Here is a 15,417-nt window from a genome sequence, read left to right as displayed (position 1 = left end):
AGAATTCAGGGAGAAGGAAAATACGTATGTTGATCAATTGTGTTTGTTCACGCACCTGCGAACGTCCGGGGTGCCGTGGTCCAGCCGAGACTTTAAAACTCCACAAACTTCAATAAACCGCGCCCGTGATATTGTCACCTTCGAAAGGTCAACGAACTTGAGCACATTGGATAAAAAAGTAACACTTTATTTGACGGTTCAAGTACAACGCGGGTTCTTTATTGAACGAGTTCTAGACTCGACTACGGTTTATCGGACACTATCTTTATTCTGCTGCTTATAGTACAATAGAACCTAGCTTGAGTAGAGGTAGTGTTCGGAAAGGCCTTTCTTATCATTCTCTACTCTCTGATAAGAGAGTAAACTACTAGTTTACAATTGAGATGAGTGGATGCAATCACCATTGGGGTGGTTCCTTGATTACGGCATTAACAGTGTTCTATAAAAACAGATGGTCGACCAGTGACAGCAACAACCCAACAAAGAAAATCAACAAATTACCAGTTCAGAACTTGAAATATTATTACCTCTATTGTTCCGGTTTTATTGAAAATAAATGAAGTATATAAAACCATACGCTGATTTGAAAAAAATTGGTATTTATTTGAAAAATAAAGTTTATTCCACAGTAATGTTCGCAATTTTCCTTTAGCGCCAAAACAATAAAGTTGGATTCATGTTAAAAAATAAAGTCCAGAAATAATTTCTAATACAAGATTCCAAAAAATTATTTTTAACGAAGAATATGTGCACTGTAATGAGAGGGTATTCGTGATTTGAAGTTATGTTTTGTTTTAAGATTATTTACAAGTTAGTATTCTGCTTTTCATACATATTTTTTTAGAAAGGGTGGACACGTTTCCCGTGAGTTTGACTTTCGGCATCGTTTCAAATGAGCGCAATCGTAGAATTAAATGTTCCGGACCAATTCAAACGAAATCACTGGGATGAGTATTTCCAGTATATATGGTCTTCAACAAACTGTTTTCATTTTGCTTCAGTTGAGCTATCCACAAGCTAGGGTATTTTCTAAATCTTAATCGCTTTCAAAACTTATTCGCATCATTTAGTGGTATGAATAAGGTTTAGTAATTGCTTCGGTAGCTTTTACTTTGCTCGAAATCAAGCAAAGCAAAAGCCCAAAGCATTTGCTTAGTTTGGTATGAATAAACATTTGCTTAGCAGATGTGTACTAAAGTCTTAGAACATAGCTTTTGCTTCAAAAAAAAAGAGCTATCCAACCAGCAGAATCTGAAATTTTCTAAAGTAAAATGAAAGAAGACAATAAAAAAAATGAAAAGCACGACTAAAATAGCCATGAAATCGACGGTGCGGGTGGTGGGTGTAAGAACGATCGGAAAAATTTAAGTCAATACATGCTCGTATGTTGATGTTTAAAGAAAATTGAATATTGTCAAACAAAAAATGGCCTAGCTTTTTAACATTTATCATAAGCTCTCCCACACGTTCTCGGATCGGGATAATCCGATATATAAAAAAAAATAGGCAATAGGCGTGCATCTTAACTTAAGATGTTTTTTTAAATCATTGAATTATAAAAAATCATATAAATTTGGGAGATCTGAATTATGTTTTAAATTATTACAACTTTCTTCCAACTTCAAGCCGATTGGGACTTCTTCCACTGTAGCCGGATTTTTTTAATTTGAAATATTTACTAATTGATTTGTTTTGTTTCATCTTAGACGAATCATTTCATACAACAACAGGAATATGAAAAAAGTTGGGTTATCACTTCGACTGTTCTTTATCTATGTTGAAAATGCCTTTTTAAATTGTATTGCAGTGTAATATTGCTAATTTTATAAATTCATGACGTTGTTGAAGAATTTGTTTATTGGAAAAGTCTGCTACCAAGCATGCTTAGAAAATAAAGTAATTGCTAGGAGATTTCTCGAGCGATTGCTTCAGATTTGGGCTTTATTCATACCAAACTAGCTTGTTCTAAAAGTAAAATCTCCTGACTGAGAAAACAGCTGTCAGAAAAAACTTTATTCATATCAACCGAAGCAATTGCTTTCTGCGACTGCTCGAATGCTCGATTTAGTTTAGCAAAAGCAATTGCTAGGGTTTTTTCATACCACCTATTGTCCTAGATTTCTTCATCTTAACTCCGGTACATTGTCCTGAAATAACGGAAAGATTCTGTTGAAACTTACGGTTTTCTTTGGTAGCAGCAAGCAGCAACTTCTGCTCCCACGAGCAGAACCAAAACAGTTTGTTTTGGTTCCGCATGCTTTGAGTCAATTCGTAATTGAAACAATAGCGGTGATGATTGAAGATGACAGCTGATGATGGTAAACACGGTATAAATGTTTACATCATCACACGGTCAAGCGAGACAACACAAATTGGGTTCGTGGTAACACAACAGTGTTGCCAGATATTCTGGGTAAGAATATCAAAGTACTCATTGAGAAATGAGTTCTTTCCCGGTTAGGGAATATAAGATGTGGAAGTGACAATTAGCTATCGCTAATTAATATAGTTGTAATCTAATGACCTCATATACGAAACATGAATAAAGATAACTCTATTCCACCACTGAAACCTGCGTTTTCAACAGGTTATGGGCCCAGATACGTCTGGATTGGAAATTTTCGAGTTAGTTAGAGAGGGGTACTCTCAAGTATTTAACTTGCGGTTAGCAAGTGGAGCAGCCAGCAGCCAGAGGACCACCAAGAAGAGGGCCACCAGCCAGGAGGTATCGCCAGAGGTCGAGCCCGGGAAGGTTCGCGGATCGAGAGGGTTACTCTCGATGCCGTCAAGAGCCACGCTGCGGTTAGCATGCGTGAGCTCACGTCCGACGGCCGGGAGGAGTCTCTGGATCCGCAACCGGCAGCGCGAAGGTTCGAAGGTCAACCTGGAGGAACACCCTGGAGGAGTTGGTTGGAGCTGCTAGCCGAGAGGGTTACTCTCGTGCTCTGGCTGTGCGCTGCTGTTAGCATGCTCGAGCACAGCTGGAAGCAATTTCTGGACTCCTGGAGGAGGAGGTTTGGGCTATGGTTAGTTGCCAGCGACTTTAATCACCCCATGCTGCTGAATCTTAAGGTTTCTCGAAATCATCGGCAAACGGCGTTGATGGCCAAGAGAGGTTGTTCTTCTGGGGTTACCAAAAAACAGCCTGCTAGAAGGTCCCACCGCTCGCAAGCTGAGGTTATCAGCCACCAGAATCAACGTAAAGTTCGATTTGTCATCGATTCTGGTGCCACTCAACACATGGTGCGAGATCAGAGCCTGTTGGTTGATGTCAAGACTCTGGAAGAGCCATATGTCATCAACAAAGCTAAGACTGGCGAGTGTTTGAGAGCCAAGCGAACTGGAACAATGCATCTGAGCAGTGTAATTGGAAAGTCCATTGTTCCAATTATACTGTACAATGTACTTGTGATTCCAGAACTCGACGAAAACCTACTTTCGGTCAGAAATTGCACAGAGAACGGGAAAAGGGTTACTTTTCTCGGAAAGCAAGTCCAGTTTGAGTATTCAGGGAAGGTTTTCGCCCAAGGAAAACTCCTGAATGACTTATACTGCTTGGATTTGTTTTGGAGCCCTAAAACCAGGCGGAAAGCCTTGCTTGGAAGTCAGCCAGCAGTCAAACAATGGCATATGCGTCTCGGACATCTTGGAGTTGGAGCGTTGCAGCGAATGGTCCGTGACAATATGATAGAGGGTATCTGCCATATTCCAGCCAAGGTGGAGAAACAAGCTGTCTGCGAAAGCTGTATGGCAGGTAGACAAGCAGCCAACAGTTTCCACAACGTCGAGTTGCCTAGGTCGGGTAGACCATTAGAGCTTGTGCACTCGGACGTGTGTGGGTGTATGGAGGTGCCGACGTTTGACGGATTCCGTTACTTCGTCACGTTCATTGACGACTTCACCCACTTCATGACTATCCCGCATAATCAATTACCATATATAGAGAATATTCTATATTGTCTCTAAACGTTATCGTTTATTGTAAAGTGAACAGTATATGTACAATAACACAGACCATATTAACAATCTGTATTATGATTATCTGTTAAAGTACCATATGGGGAAAGGGCTGTTAAGCATGTTTACCATTCAAAAAGAGCGATTTTTTCGAACAAATATTTCATGCTACATTATTGGATACGGTTAAAATATCATCCACTTTTGGCGAGCAAAACAATCTACCTGAATGTTCTAGCTACGTTGGAATACAAAATCATAGATTTCATCAACTTCAATGGATATAGTTTGCTTATAGTAGTTTTTAGTAAAAATAACGCTCAATCATACGTTCCGCATATTGTAAAATATTTTTAAAAAGAGCTTCCCTGTACCATAACCAATATAGTTCCAATTCTTTCCCACAAAAAATAAAATTAAATTAAAAAATTAAAATGTTGATGTTTTTATTTTTTATTTCTGATATTGCCGAATTGTAAGTACGTTTTGTAAACCAACACGGATGGCAGTACGTTCTGCGATTTTGTCTGAAAATAGAAAGGTTGAATACATGTAAGAACTTTATCTATTGGATTTTAGGTTAGACCCACGAATGCATCGGTTAATCCCCCGGGTACATAAAATGCATCGGTTAATCCCCCGGGTACATAAATTTAATAAAGTAATCAAACTTACTACAGATAAACTGCAACACGTTGGGGTCCAGTTTTTTTGGGGTTGGGTACAAACGAGTTCCGTCTTCTTTTTTCATATTGGCGTACCGATGGCACGCCTGACCGGTTACGCTCATCTTTATCAGGTTATCTGCACCGACCAAGCGAACAGCGAGCAACCCAGCAAACATGCTGTCTGTTGTCGCGCGGCCATTCAGTTCATCCAAATCTGCTACGGTCATCGGAATTCCTTCTTGCTCGGAAAAAGAAGCCTGAAAATAGATTCAAAAATAATGTAAGAAATATGTTTGCAAGGATGTATGAAATTGTTTTACCTCAGGAAACTTATTTTTGTCCTTCATCAATTGGAGTTCTTTCGCCAATCGTAGTGCGTGCTCGTCCGAGGACAATTTTTCCCCCTGCTCCCTCTGCAGCTTCCGCTTACTGATCTTTAATTGCTCCTTAAGCTTCTTATTTTCAGCCTCCAGAGTGAAACAATTAGTGCAGCTCACTCGATTGGTGTTTCCGACATCTTTAAGCTATAAGGAAACTTTGTCGTACACTGTTAGAGTCCTGGATAAGGTCCAGAGACAATATTCAAAGGTTGCAAATTTTTATTCTCTTATTATACTATACTTACTAAATCATATATCATATTGTCACTGTCACTGATACGATCCTGTCATAATTTATTGAGGTAATAAAATTTTGAACATGTATAATGAAATGATACTTGGAAGATATTTCATACTGGTACTGCTACCAATATATTAAGTTAATAGTTAGTACTATATCCCCAACTGTTTTTAATTATGCGGGTATCTATCTGCTCAAACACAAGAGCGATGTGTTCGAACGTTTCAAGCAGTACGAGGCTATGGCAACTGCACACTTCGGTCAGAAGTTGTGCAAGCTGCGATGCGACAACGGGCGTGAATACGTTAGTAACGAGTTTCAAAGACATTGTTCTGAGAAAGGAGTTCAGAGGATATTCATGGTCCCGTATACTCCGCAGCAGAACGGCGTCAGCGAGCGAGCGAATCACTGATGGAGAAGGCCAGAGCGATGATCCATGGTAGCGGATTGTCGAAGACGATGTGGGGCGAAGCTGTTTTGTGCGCTGCGTACCTCACAAACAGATCACCAACAAGAGGTCTTGTGGTCAACAAGACTCCTTTCGAGATGTGGTACGGTCGGAAGCCAAAGCTGAGTAACCTGCGCATTTTCGGTTGTCCAGCGTACGCACAGATTCCCAAAGAAAAGCGGCAGAAGCTTGATCCGAAATCCAAACGTCTGGTATTCGTGGGTTACGCGAATAATGGATATCGGCTTTGGAATGGTTTGAGCCGATCCATTGAGATTCACCGCAACGTGGTTTTTGATGAAACCAGTGTTCTGGAGCCAGTGCGTGGCGGTGCTGCGCCAGAGAAGGGCATTGAGAAGCCTATCGAAGACCCACCAGAGGCCATCACATTTGAGCTGTTAGCCGATGTGTATGAGCCAGAACAACAGCCCACATCCGAGCAGCCAGTCGATGTGCTAGCACCTGAAAACAAATTTGAGCGGTTAGCCAATGTGCCTGCTGATCCCGATCACACTGTGGTTAACAGTGTGGTTGTAGAAGATCATGGCGAGAGCGACTATGAGAGCAGCGAGGAATTCCCGGACAGTGACGATGATGACCAAGATTCCGTCACCCCTGAACCGGCCCTGAGACGAAGTCAGCGAACAAGAGGGACTACCCAACGCTACGTGGCTAACGTAGCCGCTGTTGTTGATGAGGAGCTACCTCAGAACATCACTGAGCTGAAGCGCCGGGACGATTGGGATTCCTGGAAGGTCGCCATCGACGAGGAGATGACAGCCCTGATAGAGAACAAGACTTGGGAAGCGGTTAGCTTGCCCCCGGGTCATAGGAAACCTATCCTGTCCGAGTGGGTGTTTACCGTGAAGGACGATAGTCGCTACAAGGCTCGATTGGTCGCAAAAGGATGTTTCCAAAGACCAGGATTGGACTACTGGGAAACCTATGCGCCGGTAGCCAAGATGGAGAGCGTTCGGACCGTCTTGGCGTTGGCGAACGAATACGACATGATCGTTTATCAGATGGACGTCAAAACTGCATTCTTGAATGGACATTTAGAAGAGGTTATCTTCATGCAGTTGCCAAACGATGACGTCGGCAAATCGAAGGTCGTTCGACTACAGAAAAGCCTGTACGGCTTGAAGCAAGCGGGTCGTGCTTGGAACCAGCGATTCGACGACGAGATAAGAAAGCTTGGTTTCTATCCGTTGAAGAGTGACTGCTGCGTTTACCGATCCTATAAGCGAGGACTCACCCTCATCCTGTACGTGGATGACATCCTGATTGCCGGAAAAGACGTTTCAGAGGTTATCTGGATCAAGACCGAGCTTGGAAGGGTATTCCAGATGAAGGATCTCCTGCTCTGCGACGTAGTTCCACCTCCCCGTGGTGCAGAGTGGAAACGTGTCTACAGAATTGACCAGCTGTAGATGTACGGCCAAGAGAACTACACGTCACACTTGGTACAGTCAGCTACCGACGGGCTGCGTGCCGAGTGTGGCAAAAACGTGGTGCGACTGGGCACCCTGGTACCAGTGCTCAGTTGCAAGAGGGAGGGGTCGTAACGTGCATCGGGTAGTCGCGGCCCCGATATGCGGGACGACCAAATGTTTGGCGAGTTTCGATCGATCTGCCTTTTGGGGAGGTTCCTGGCCCCAATTCGCGGATACAATTGACTCACGACAGACAGAGGGGCCTTGTGCCGTAATATGTGGCGCCCATTGGATGGGTCTCAGGATGAGTCTCGAAGTGTCGAGACGGAGAAAAGCGGGATGTGTGGTTATCTCCAGACCCGAGGAGAGGCGAGTTGTTCTCGTCTCGAATTGGGTCAAGAGACGATTTGAGCGAGGACCCTCAAGACACGAGGAGAGGCGAATAAGCGCACTCTCGAATCGTGTCAAGAGGATGAGCGAGTGAAGGTCTCGAGTCACGAGGAGAGACGGGCGAAGACGGCTCAAATTGTGACAAGAGGCCATACGTGGGACTCGAGTCACGAGTAGCGGCGAACGGACTGCCAACCCGTAAGTCGTGAATCGTGACAAAGAGTGGATGATGATTGCTGGTGTAGTACGAATAAAACGAGTATTTGCCGTGGAGCGCATTGCGCGAGTATGGTCTCCCATCATGGGTAAAGCCTTCGTTGTCGGTCCGGATGGGAATTATGGCCAGAGGCCCCAGGTGGATTTTATGGCGTTGGGGTACATAGTATCATGAGTCGTCCAATTGCACCCATGGACCCAGAGTAGCAAACTGGGAGGACGCGGTGGCTCGCCGTGCCTTGGAATGCAATCCGTAAAAAGGATTTACCACCTGGGTGATCAACTAATAAAAAGATGAAGGATCTCCTGGAAGTCAAGACTTTCTTGGGGATGACCATCAAGCGAGACTTCCCGAATAGCGTCATCGAGATTTCGCAATCAGGATACGTCGAGAAAGTTCTGCAACGATTCGGTATGGCCGATTGTAAACCCGTAAGCATACCGCTTGACACAAACGTTCGCTGGACGAAGCTGAACGATGGTGAGGTTATACCGAACAACCGTTCAAAGAATTGATCGGTTGTCTACAATATCTGGCGACATCTTCGAGATCAGATATCTGTGATGCGGTTAGCGCACTGAGCAAGTATCAGGCCAGCCTGGCGGATAGGCACTGGCAAGGCCTGAAGCGTATTCTGCGGTACCTTCGAGGTACGACCGATACAGCGTTGGTATTCCGCAGAAACTGCTGACGCGGTCTGCTGCTAGTACGTCTCGGTGGTCGAGTGGTTAGCGTGGTAAGACGGTAATCGTTAGTCCACTGATGGCATGGATTCGATTCCCATCTCGGTACTGGGTGTTAAATGTTAATCTTAAGTTGTCCACGTCATTTATTCAGTCTGTAAAGCCTAAATCGGCTAAGACGGTGTATGTCTTTTTAAAGAAACGCGAAATCGGAACCTTTCATCGGATATGCTGATGCGGATTTTGCCAACGACTCCGATGATCGAAGATCTGTATCAGGCTACGCTTACATGATCTTATTTCGTGGTCAACGAAACGTCAGCAGACGGTCAGTCTGTCGTCGACCGAAGCTGAGATAGGAGCCTTTTGCCATGCGGTCAAGGAAGGTTTGTGGTTAACAAACTTCCTTGCTGAATTGGGTGTGGTTAGCACTCCTTTCACGTTAATGGAGGACAACATCCCTTGCATCCAGTATCTGGAAGAGGCGCGGACTCATCAGCGGAGGAAGCATCTGGATGTGAAGTATGCTTTCATCAGAGACATCATAAGAAGCGGTCAGCTATCTTTGAGACACATCTCTACTGAGGATCAGCCAGCTGATGCGTTCATGAAGGCGTTACCAAGGGCAAGGCACGTGAAGCTGTTTAGCATTCTCAATCTTCGAATTGAGGGGAGGTGTTGAAACTTACGGTTTTCTTTGGTAGCAGCAAGCAGCAACTTCTGCTCCCACGAGCAGAACCAAAACAGTTTGTTTTGGTTCCGCATGCTTTGAGTCAATTCGCAATTGAAACAATAGCAGTGATGATTGAAGATGACAGCTGATGATGGTAAACACAGTATAAATTTTTTCATCATCACACGGTCAAGCGAGACAACACAAATTGGGTTCGTGGTAACACAACAGTGTTGCCAGATATTCTGGGTAAGAATATCAAAGTATTCATTGAGAAACGAGTACTTTCCCGGTTAGGGAATATAAGATGTGGAAGTGACAACTAGCTATCGCTAATTAATACAGTTGTAATCTAATGACCTCATATACGAAACATGAATAAAGATAACTCTATTCCACCACTGAAACCTGCATTTTCAACAGATTCAAAGAGATACCTTACAAACACTGGTTCAAGAAGCTACTATTGCTCGGTTTGGTTTGTTTATCTTCCAATATGGTCAAATCGTTGGAACTTATCACCACAAAGCTTCCCGAATTAGAATCGAATGAAAACAAACGATAACCATAACATAGGCATCAAGAAAATGCAAAAATACACGTTACCATGACGTGAAATTTAAAATTATCATTTTAATGATATCAGCGCCTCTGGTTGCCTCTGGTGACATTGCCTAGCTTCATTAAATTTTATAGCAATTTTGCGAAGAATGAACACGGAGTGTCCTGTCTGTTTGACTGTGGACATAGGGTTGTGGCGAAGAATAATTTACCTTTATAGATATATATAAACAAAATTAAACTCATTGTGTGTTTTCTAGTACGCTCTGAATAATTTATTCCGATACCCAGAAGCTTCGATATATTAGAAAAGTCATCGAGCTCTCTTCTGATACTAAATGGCTATCGAAGATACAACTTTTTTGGAATCCATCCCGCCGTTTTTTTTAGATCACAGTGTCAGAAATAACATCACCAAACTAGTTGTAAGCAGGCCACTAACACGTTTGGCATCACTTTGGTTCTTCGAAACGGATCCTAGCGTGGTGTATTGCGTTGAATAAAGAATAAGAAAGACGCAAATCAGCCAACTGTCAAAATCTTAAGGGTTAACTAATGAAAATGGCGAAAAATTGAATAGTAGATGTAACTTTTTTCTATTCTATATTTATATAAAGAAAATGTTCACCTTGAACCAGAAATGTTTATAACTTCACAATTGAAGGTATCATACTTGAAAAGTAAAAAAAAATGAAAAATAACCAAAAATTATATATGCGAGCATCGGATTCGGATAACTTGTCAGCTTTCAGTTTTGAGCGCCTGTCCCTCAAATTTTCCGTTTTCCTGCACGCCGCAAAAGATGGTTCTCAACCAAGGGATTGAAATCAAGAGAGAATTCTTTGCATTCCAAAACTGCTTCACAAATTCCAACAATTTGCAACAATTAGCAGCTTTTCACTCTCTCTGAGCACCGGTTTCTCTCTTTTGAACTCAAACCTTCTAATTTTCTCTAACAAATCGCCACAAATTACCACAAATTCAATCATTGGCTGCACAATTTGTGTGATCATTGACGAATTTTCTTCCTTCATTTCAGTTCCCCGTTCTCAACACCCCCAGCTACGCAATTGCTAGTAGAGCCCATAGTAGGCACGACTAGCGCTGATCATTTGCCGCCGGATATCACGGGTGGTGTAATTGTTTGCGCTAGTGCACTAGTGAGCCGAGATAGATAAAGTTATCGAATATCTCCAGCTCGTCGCCGTCGATCGTGACCTTGTTATTACTGAAAAAACGGGCTCGGTCGCTCTAGGATCCGCAGGCCAGTATATTCTTCCTGCTTTGCGTTTCAGTTTGCGGTAGATCTCCTTCACCTCCGCATGTCGTCGGCAAAGCAGATAAGTTGATTGTTGAAAATCGTGCCCGCATTTCGCCCATCGCTCGTCGAAAAACACCTTCTAGCGCTACGTTGAACATCATGTAGGATAGACCATCACCTTGTCGAAGCCCCCTGCGCGATTCAAATTAACTCGACAATTAACCCGAAATCCGCACACAGCACTGCGTTCCATCCATCGTCGCCTTGATCAGTCTGATCAGCTTCCTGGTAAAGCCGTTTTCGTTTATGATTATCCATAGCTCGTTACAGTCGATCGTTTCGTATGCGGCTTTGAAGCCGATGAATAGATGGTGCGTAGGGAGTTGGTGGTCACGGCATTTCTTGAGGATAAGCCGTAATGTGAATATCTGGCCCGTCGTCGACCGTCCCTCCATTAAGCCGGCGAATCTGTTTGCTTATGGCGTTAGGCGCCGGAGTAGGATTCGGGACAACACTTTGTAGGCAGCATTGAGGACAGTTATCGCTCGGTAGTTCTCACAGTCCAATTAGTTGCCCTTCTTGTAGATGGGGCAAATTACCCCCTCCTTCCACTCCTCCAGTAGCTGTTCTATGTCCCAGATCCGGACTATCAACCAGTGTAGGCAATCTACCTACTTGTCCGGGCCCATTTTGATGAGTTCAGCTGCGATGCCAACCTTCCCAGCCGACTTGTTTCTATTCAGCTGGCGAATGGCTTCCTTGACTTCACTCATCGTTGGGAGTGGATCCTCTATGTCGTTGGCTACGCTGGCGATGTATCTTCCCCACCGTCTTGGCCTCCTGCATGTGCGCCGTTCAGGTGTTCATCGAAGTGCTGCTTCACCTTTAGATTACCTCACCGTTGTCCGTCAGGATGCTTCCGGCACATATCGGCTTGCGGCACGAAGCCTTTGTGGAGTGCTTTGAACTCCTGACAGAACTTTCGGGTTTCCTGGAAACGATGCAGCTGCTCTAGCTTCCCGAGCTCCTCCTTCTCCAGGCGGCACTTTTTCTCCTGGAAACTTCGGACTCGCTGCCTCTCCCGCTGTTGGTTGTTTTTTCACATTTCGACGGACGCTTCTTTGTATGACTGCCACCCGTGCGGCGTTCTCTTCGTCCATCACCCTCCTTCGCTACTCGTCGATACAGTCGTTCCATCGAGTTCGTTCCACATGCCCCACGACGTTCTGCGCGACGCTGTTGATGGCTGTCTTGATGGTATCCCAATAGTCCTCGAGAGAGGGGTTCGCCGAGCTCGCCCTCAACCGGCAGCGTTGCTTCTAGCGATTGCGCGAAGTCTGCCGCGAGTCTGGTTTCTTTCTTCAGCTGAATGTATTTCCTAAAGTTACAATGAAATGGAAAATCATTTTTCTGAAAAAAGTATCAACTCTGAAAGGAATTTAAAGACATTTCTTAGTGAAAAATTGAAAATTTATTGCCTTTTTCATATACTAGATTACTTCAGAATAACTTTATCTTGACAAAGCTCAATTGAAGACCATAAAACCATGCTGCGAAATCCAGAAAATCGATATCGATCCTTATGGGTTCGAACGCCATCTAAAGTAGATGAAAATTCGACAAATAGTTACTGAGATAATTCTTTTAAAGAATTTCACCAACAATCCAACCAATTTGTGAAAAAACATTTCTACACCTAACCACAGAAAGCTAGAGGCCCATCCAATCAGCAGAATCCACCACATCGAGATCAGATCCTGAAAGTTCAGTAGCCGACATTCTGTGCCAAAGCTTTGTGGAGTTATCATATCTACCCAAAACCACCATATGCCACTTTCAAAGATCCGTGCGTCGTGATCCCGAAACTTCCGTCCAAAGGGATCCAATCGAGAAAGGGAGTGAGTATTTATGAAGGAGAATAATGGATCCTTCATCAAATACGCTCGGTGGTCTTTGGTTATGGGGTCGATGTTTTGGGGACATTTTTCAAGGTATCTGATGTGAGAACACATTTCAAATATGGCATATTGTTTTGGGAATCGTTCCCAAACTTCATTGAGAACTATTCTAGGAACTGCTTCAGGATAGATCTGTCCAAAAATGTAGATATCTTCTTGAGACCCAATTGATATGTTGAAATCGGTAAGTAGCAGAAATTCACGCAAGTTGTCCACGTGCTTCTCGTATCGGTTTCTGACTATGAATGAAAGCATTATGGCCAGATAAGATTCATTCAGGAAGAAAAAAAGCACAGCTATTGGCAGGACAATGTACCGGTTGATAACTCCGCTGTTGTTCCGGATATTTGAATGACCGAAGAAAACTTGCCAAATTATGCTTCTCGCAACAAGTGGCTTACAAATACGGTTGAGTAGTTCGACGGAAGCAAGAACGCTGACTATAAGTATCCAAATGTCGATGCCGAATGGTTGCAGCAGATGAAGAAAATAGCTATGAATTCTCCGCTCCGGAACAAAAAGGCAAAATCCGTCGTAGCCGTGAGCTGGTAGATATTCTGTATGTTCCGCCTTGAGGTTCGTATGAGGAGCCAAGTTCAGTTTTCCATCAAGAATTAACTTTGAAAGGTATCCAAGTGATTCGTTCGATTTTATCCATTGCACAGATGCGTTGATGTGTTTGCAGAAACTTTGCACTAGAGCAGCGGTTGGACCTTGAATCGAACTAGCGACTTGATATAAAAATGGAATCGTTGGATTGAACAGCGCTTTGAAAGAAGCGCGGTGTGTGTTCAGAACCCGATTGTCGGTAAGGTAGCAACCAGCATCCGAAAGAGTAACATTAAGAAGCAATACTCGTCTGAACCAATTTAAATGATTCAAATATGTATAATTGGATCTTACGTTATGCAAAACTAGTAGTGAGTTAGGAGAACCTAAGTATAACGCACTGTGAACGTAAGATTGCATGACATCGTTATCTAACAAATCCATTTTCGTTGATACTTGTACCACAACAAATGCTGAAAATCTGTCCCAATTTTTACCATACGGCAAACGGAGAAAGCCAGAACCTTCTCGCAACAGCAACACGTACATTCCACATTTTCTGGGAATTCTTCCAGCCTGACTCAAATTGATGATAACAATCGATTGGTATTTTATGTCCTCATATTTCGGTAACTCGTCCAACAAATCCATCCACTCAATTGATGAAGGATAACTGAACACACAAAGCCCTGCATTTGATTGTTGATGAGCAGCATAGAAGTATTCTACAACTTGCCTCAACTTTGAACCGGCCGCCGAAAGATGGTTTGGTTTAGCATATGGCAGGTTCAATACTGTCAGGAGAATTTTGAATAGCAGATTCCTTTTACGAGACATTTAGCGCGCTTTTATCCGATAATGTGTCATAGATTTGCCAGTGACACAGGTAATGCGCCAAAGATTCAATGTTTGTTTTTATTCCAGCGGTTTAAACAATATCCCTGGAGTTTCTAGAAATGTATAATTCAAATTATTCATGATGAAAACATATAAATTAACTAATTTAAATTATTAAAAATAAGTTTCAGAAAATAATTGCAAATGAGTCAATTCAAGAGCTTTTGCTTCAAAGGGTGATACTTTTTTTTTTAATTCTGAGCAAAAAAGCTGTCGAAAAAAAGATCTCGCCTGCATTCCGAATTTTGCGATTAATTGTTATTATCATGTGATTTTTTTTCATTTTTGTCAATTTCGAAATTTATGTCACTTTCCTAACCCATGTCAATTTTGCCATTTTTGTCATTTTTGTTATTTTTGTCACTTTTGTCATTTTTGTCATTTTTGTCATTTTTGTCATTTTAGTCATTTTTGTCATTTTTGTCATTTTTGTCATTTTTGTCATTTTTGTCATTTTTGTCATTTTTGTCATTTTTGTCATTTTTGTCATTTTTGTCATTTTTGTCATTTTTGTCATTTTTGTCATTTTTGTCATTTTTGTCATTTTTGTCATTTTTGTCATTTTTGTCATTTTTGTCATTTTTGTCATTTTTGTCATTTTTGTCATTTTTGTCATTTTTGTCATTTTTGTCATTTTTGTCATTTTTGTCATTTTTGTCATTTTGGCCAAATTTTTGTCATTTTTGTAATTTTTGTAATTTTTGTAATTTTTGTAATTTTTGTCATTTTTGACATTTTTGTCATTTTTGTCATTATTGTCATTTTTGTCATTTTTGTCATTTTTGTCATTTTTGTCATTTTTGTCATTTTTGTCATTTTTTTCATTTTTGTCATTTTTGTCATTTTTGTCATTTTTGTCATTTTTGTCATTTTTGTCATTTTTGTAATTTTTGTAATTTTTGTCATTTTTGTCATTTTTGTCATTTTTGTCATTTTTGTCATTTTTGTCATTTTTGTCATTTTTGTCATTTTTGTCATTTTTGTCATTTTTGTCATTTTTGTCATTTCTGTCATTTTTGTCATTTTTGTCATTTTTGTCATTTTTGTCATTTTTGTCATTTTTGTCATTTTTGTCATTTTTGTCATTTTGTTCATTTTTGT

General features: G+C 41.9%; 1 protein-coding gene across 1 annotated transcript; it reads right to left on the bottom strand.

Annotated features, from left to right (window-relative positions):
• Nucleotides 1-3,982: 3,982 nt before the first annotated feature.
• On the bottom strand, nt 3,983-5,021 carry LOC129757730 (uncharacterized). The gene is made up of 3 exons (XM_055755017.1): nt 4,946-5,021; nt 4,633-4,882; nt 3,983-4,484 (listed from the first exon to the last, which is right to left on the bottom strand). The coding sequence occupies exons 1-3, from the start codon at nt 4,970-4,972 to the stop codon at nt 4,411-4,413; spliced, it is 351 nt and encodes a 116-aa protein (XP_055610992.1). The 5' UTR covers nt 4,973-5,021; the 3' UTR covers nt 3,983-4,410.
• Nucleotides 5,022-15,417: the final 10,396 nt, after the last annotated feature.

The sequence above is a fragment of the Uranotaenia lowii genome, chromosome 3 (genome assembly GCF_029784155.1).
Source record: "Uranotaenia lowii strain MFRU-FL chromosome 3, ASM2978415v1, whole genome shotgun sequence".
NCBI lineage: Eukaryota > Metazoa > Arthropoda > Insecta > Diptera > Culicidae > Uranotaenia > Uranotaenia lowii.
The sequence above is the reverse complement of the archived record's forward strand: the minus strand, read 5'-3'. Positions and strand labels throughout refer to the sequence as shown.

Bases quoted from the DNA above. Each gene is read 5' to 3' on its own strand.
- LOC129757730 (XM_055755017.1), bottom strand. From the start codon at position 4,972: ATGAAGGACAAAAATAAGTTTCCTGAG. The intron at 4,883-4,945 runs GTAAAACAATTT...ATCTATTTTCAG, and splicing joins ACAAAAATAAGTTTCCTGAG to GCTTCTTTTTCCGAGCAAGA. The intron at 4,485-4,632 runs GTAAGTTTGATT...TTCTATTTTCAG, and splicing joins CGTGTTGCAGTTTATCTGTA to ACAAAATCGCAGAACGTACT.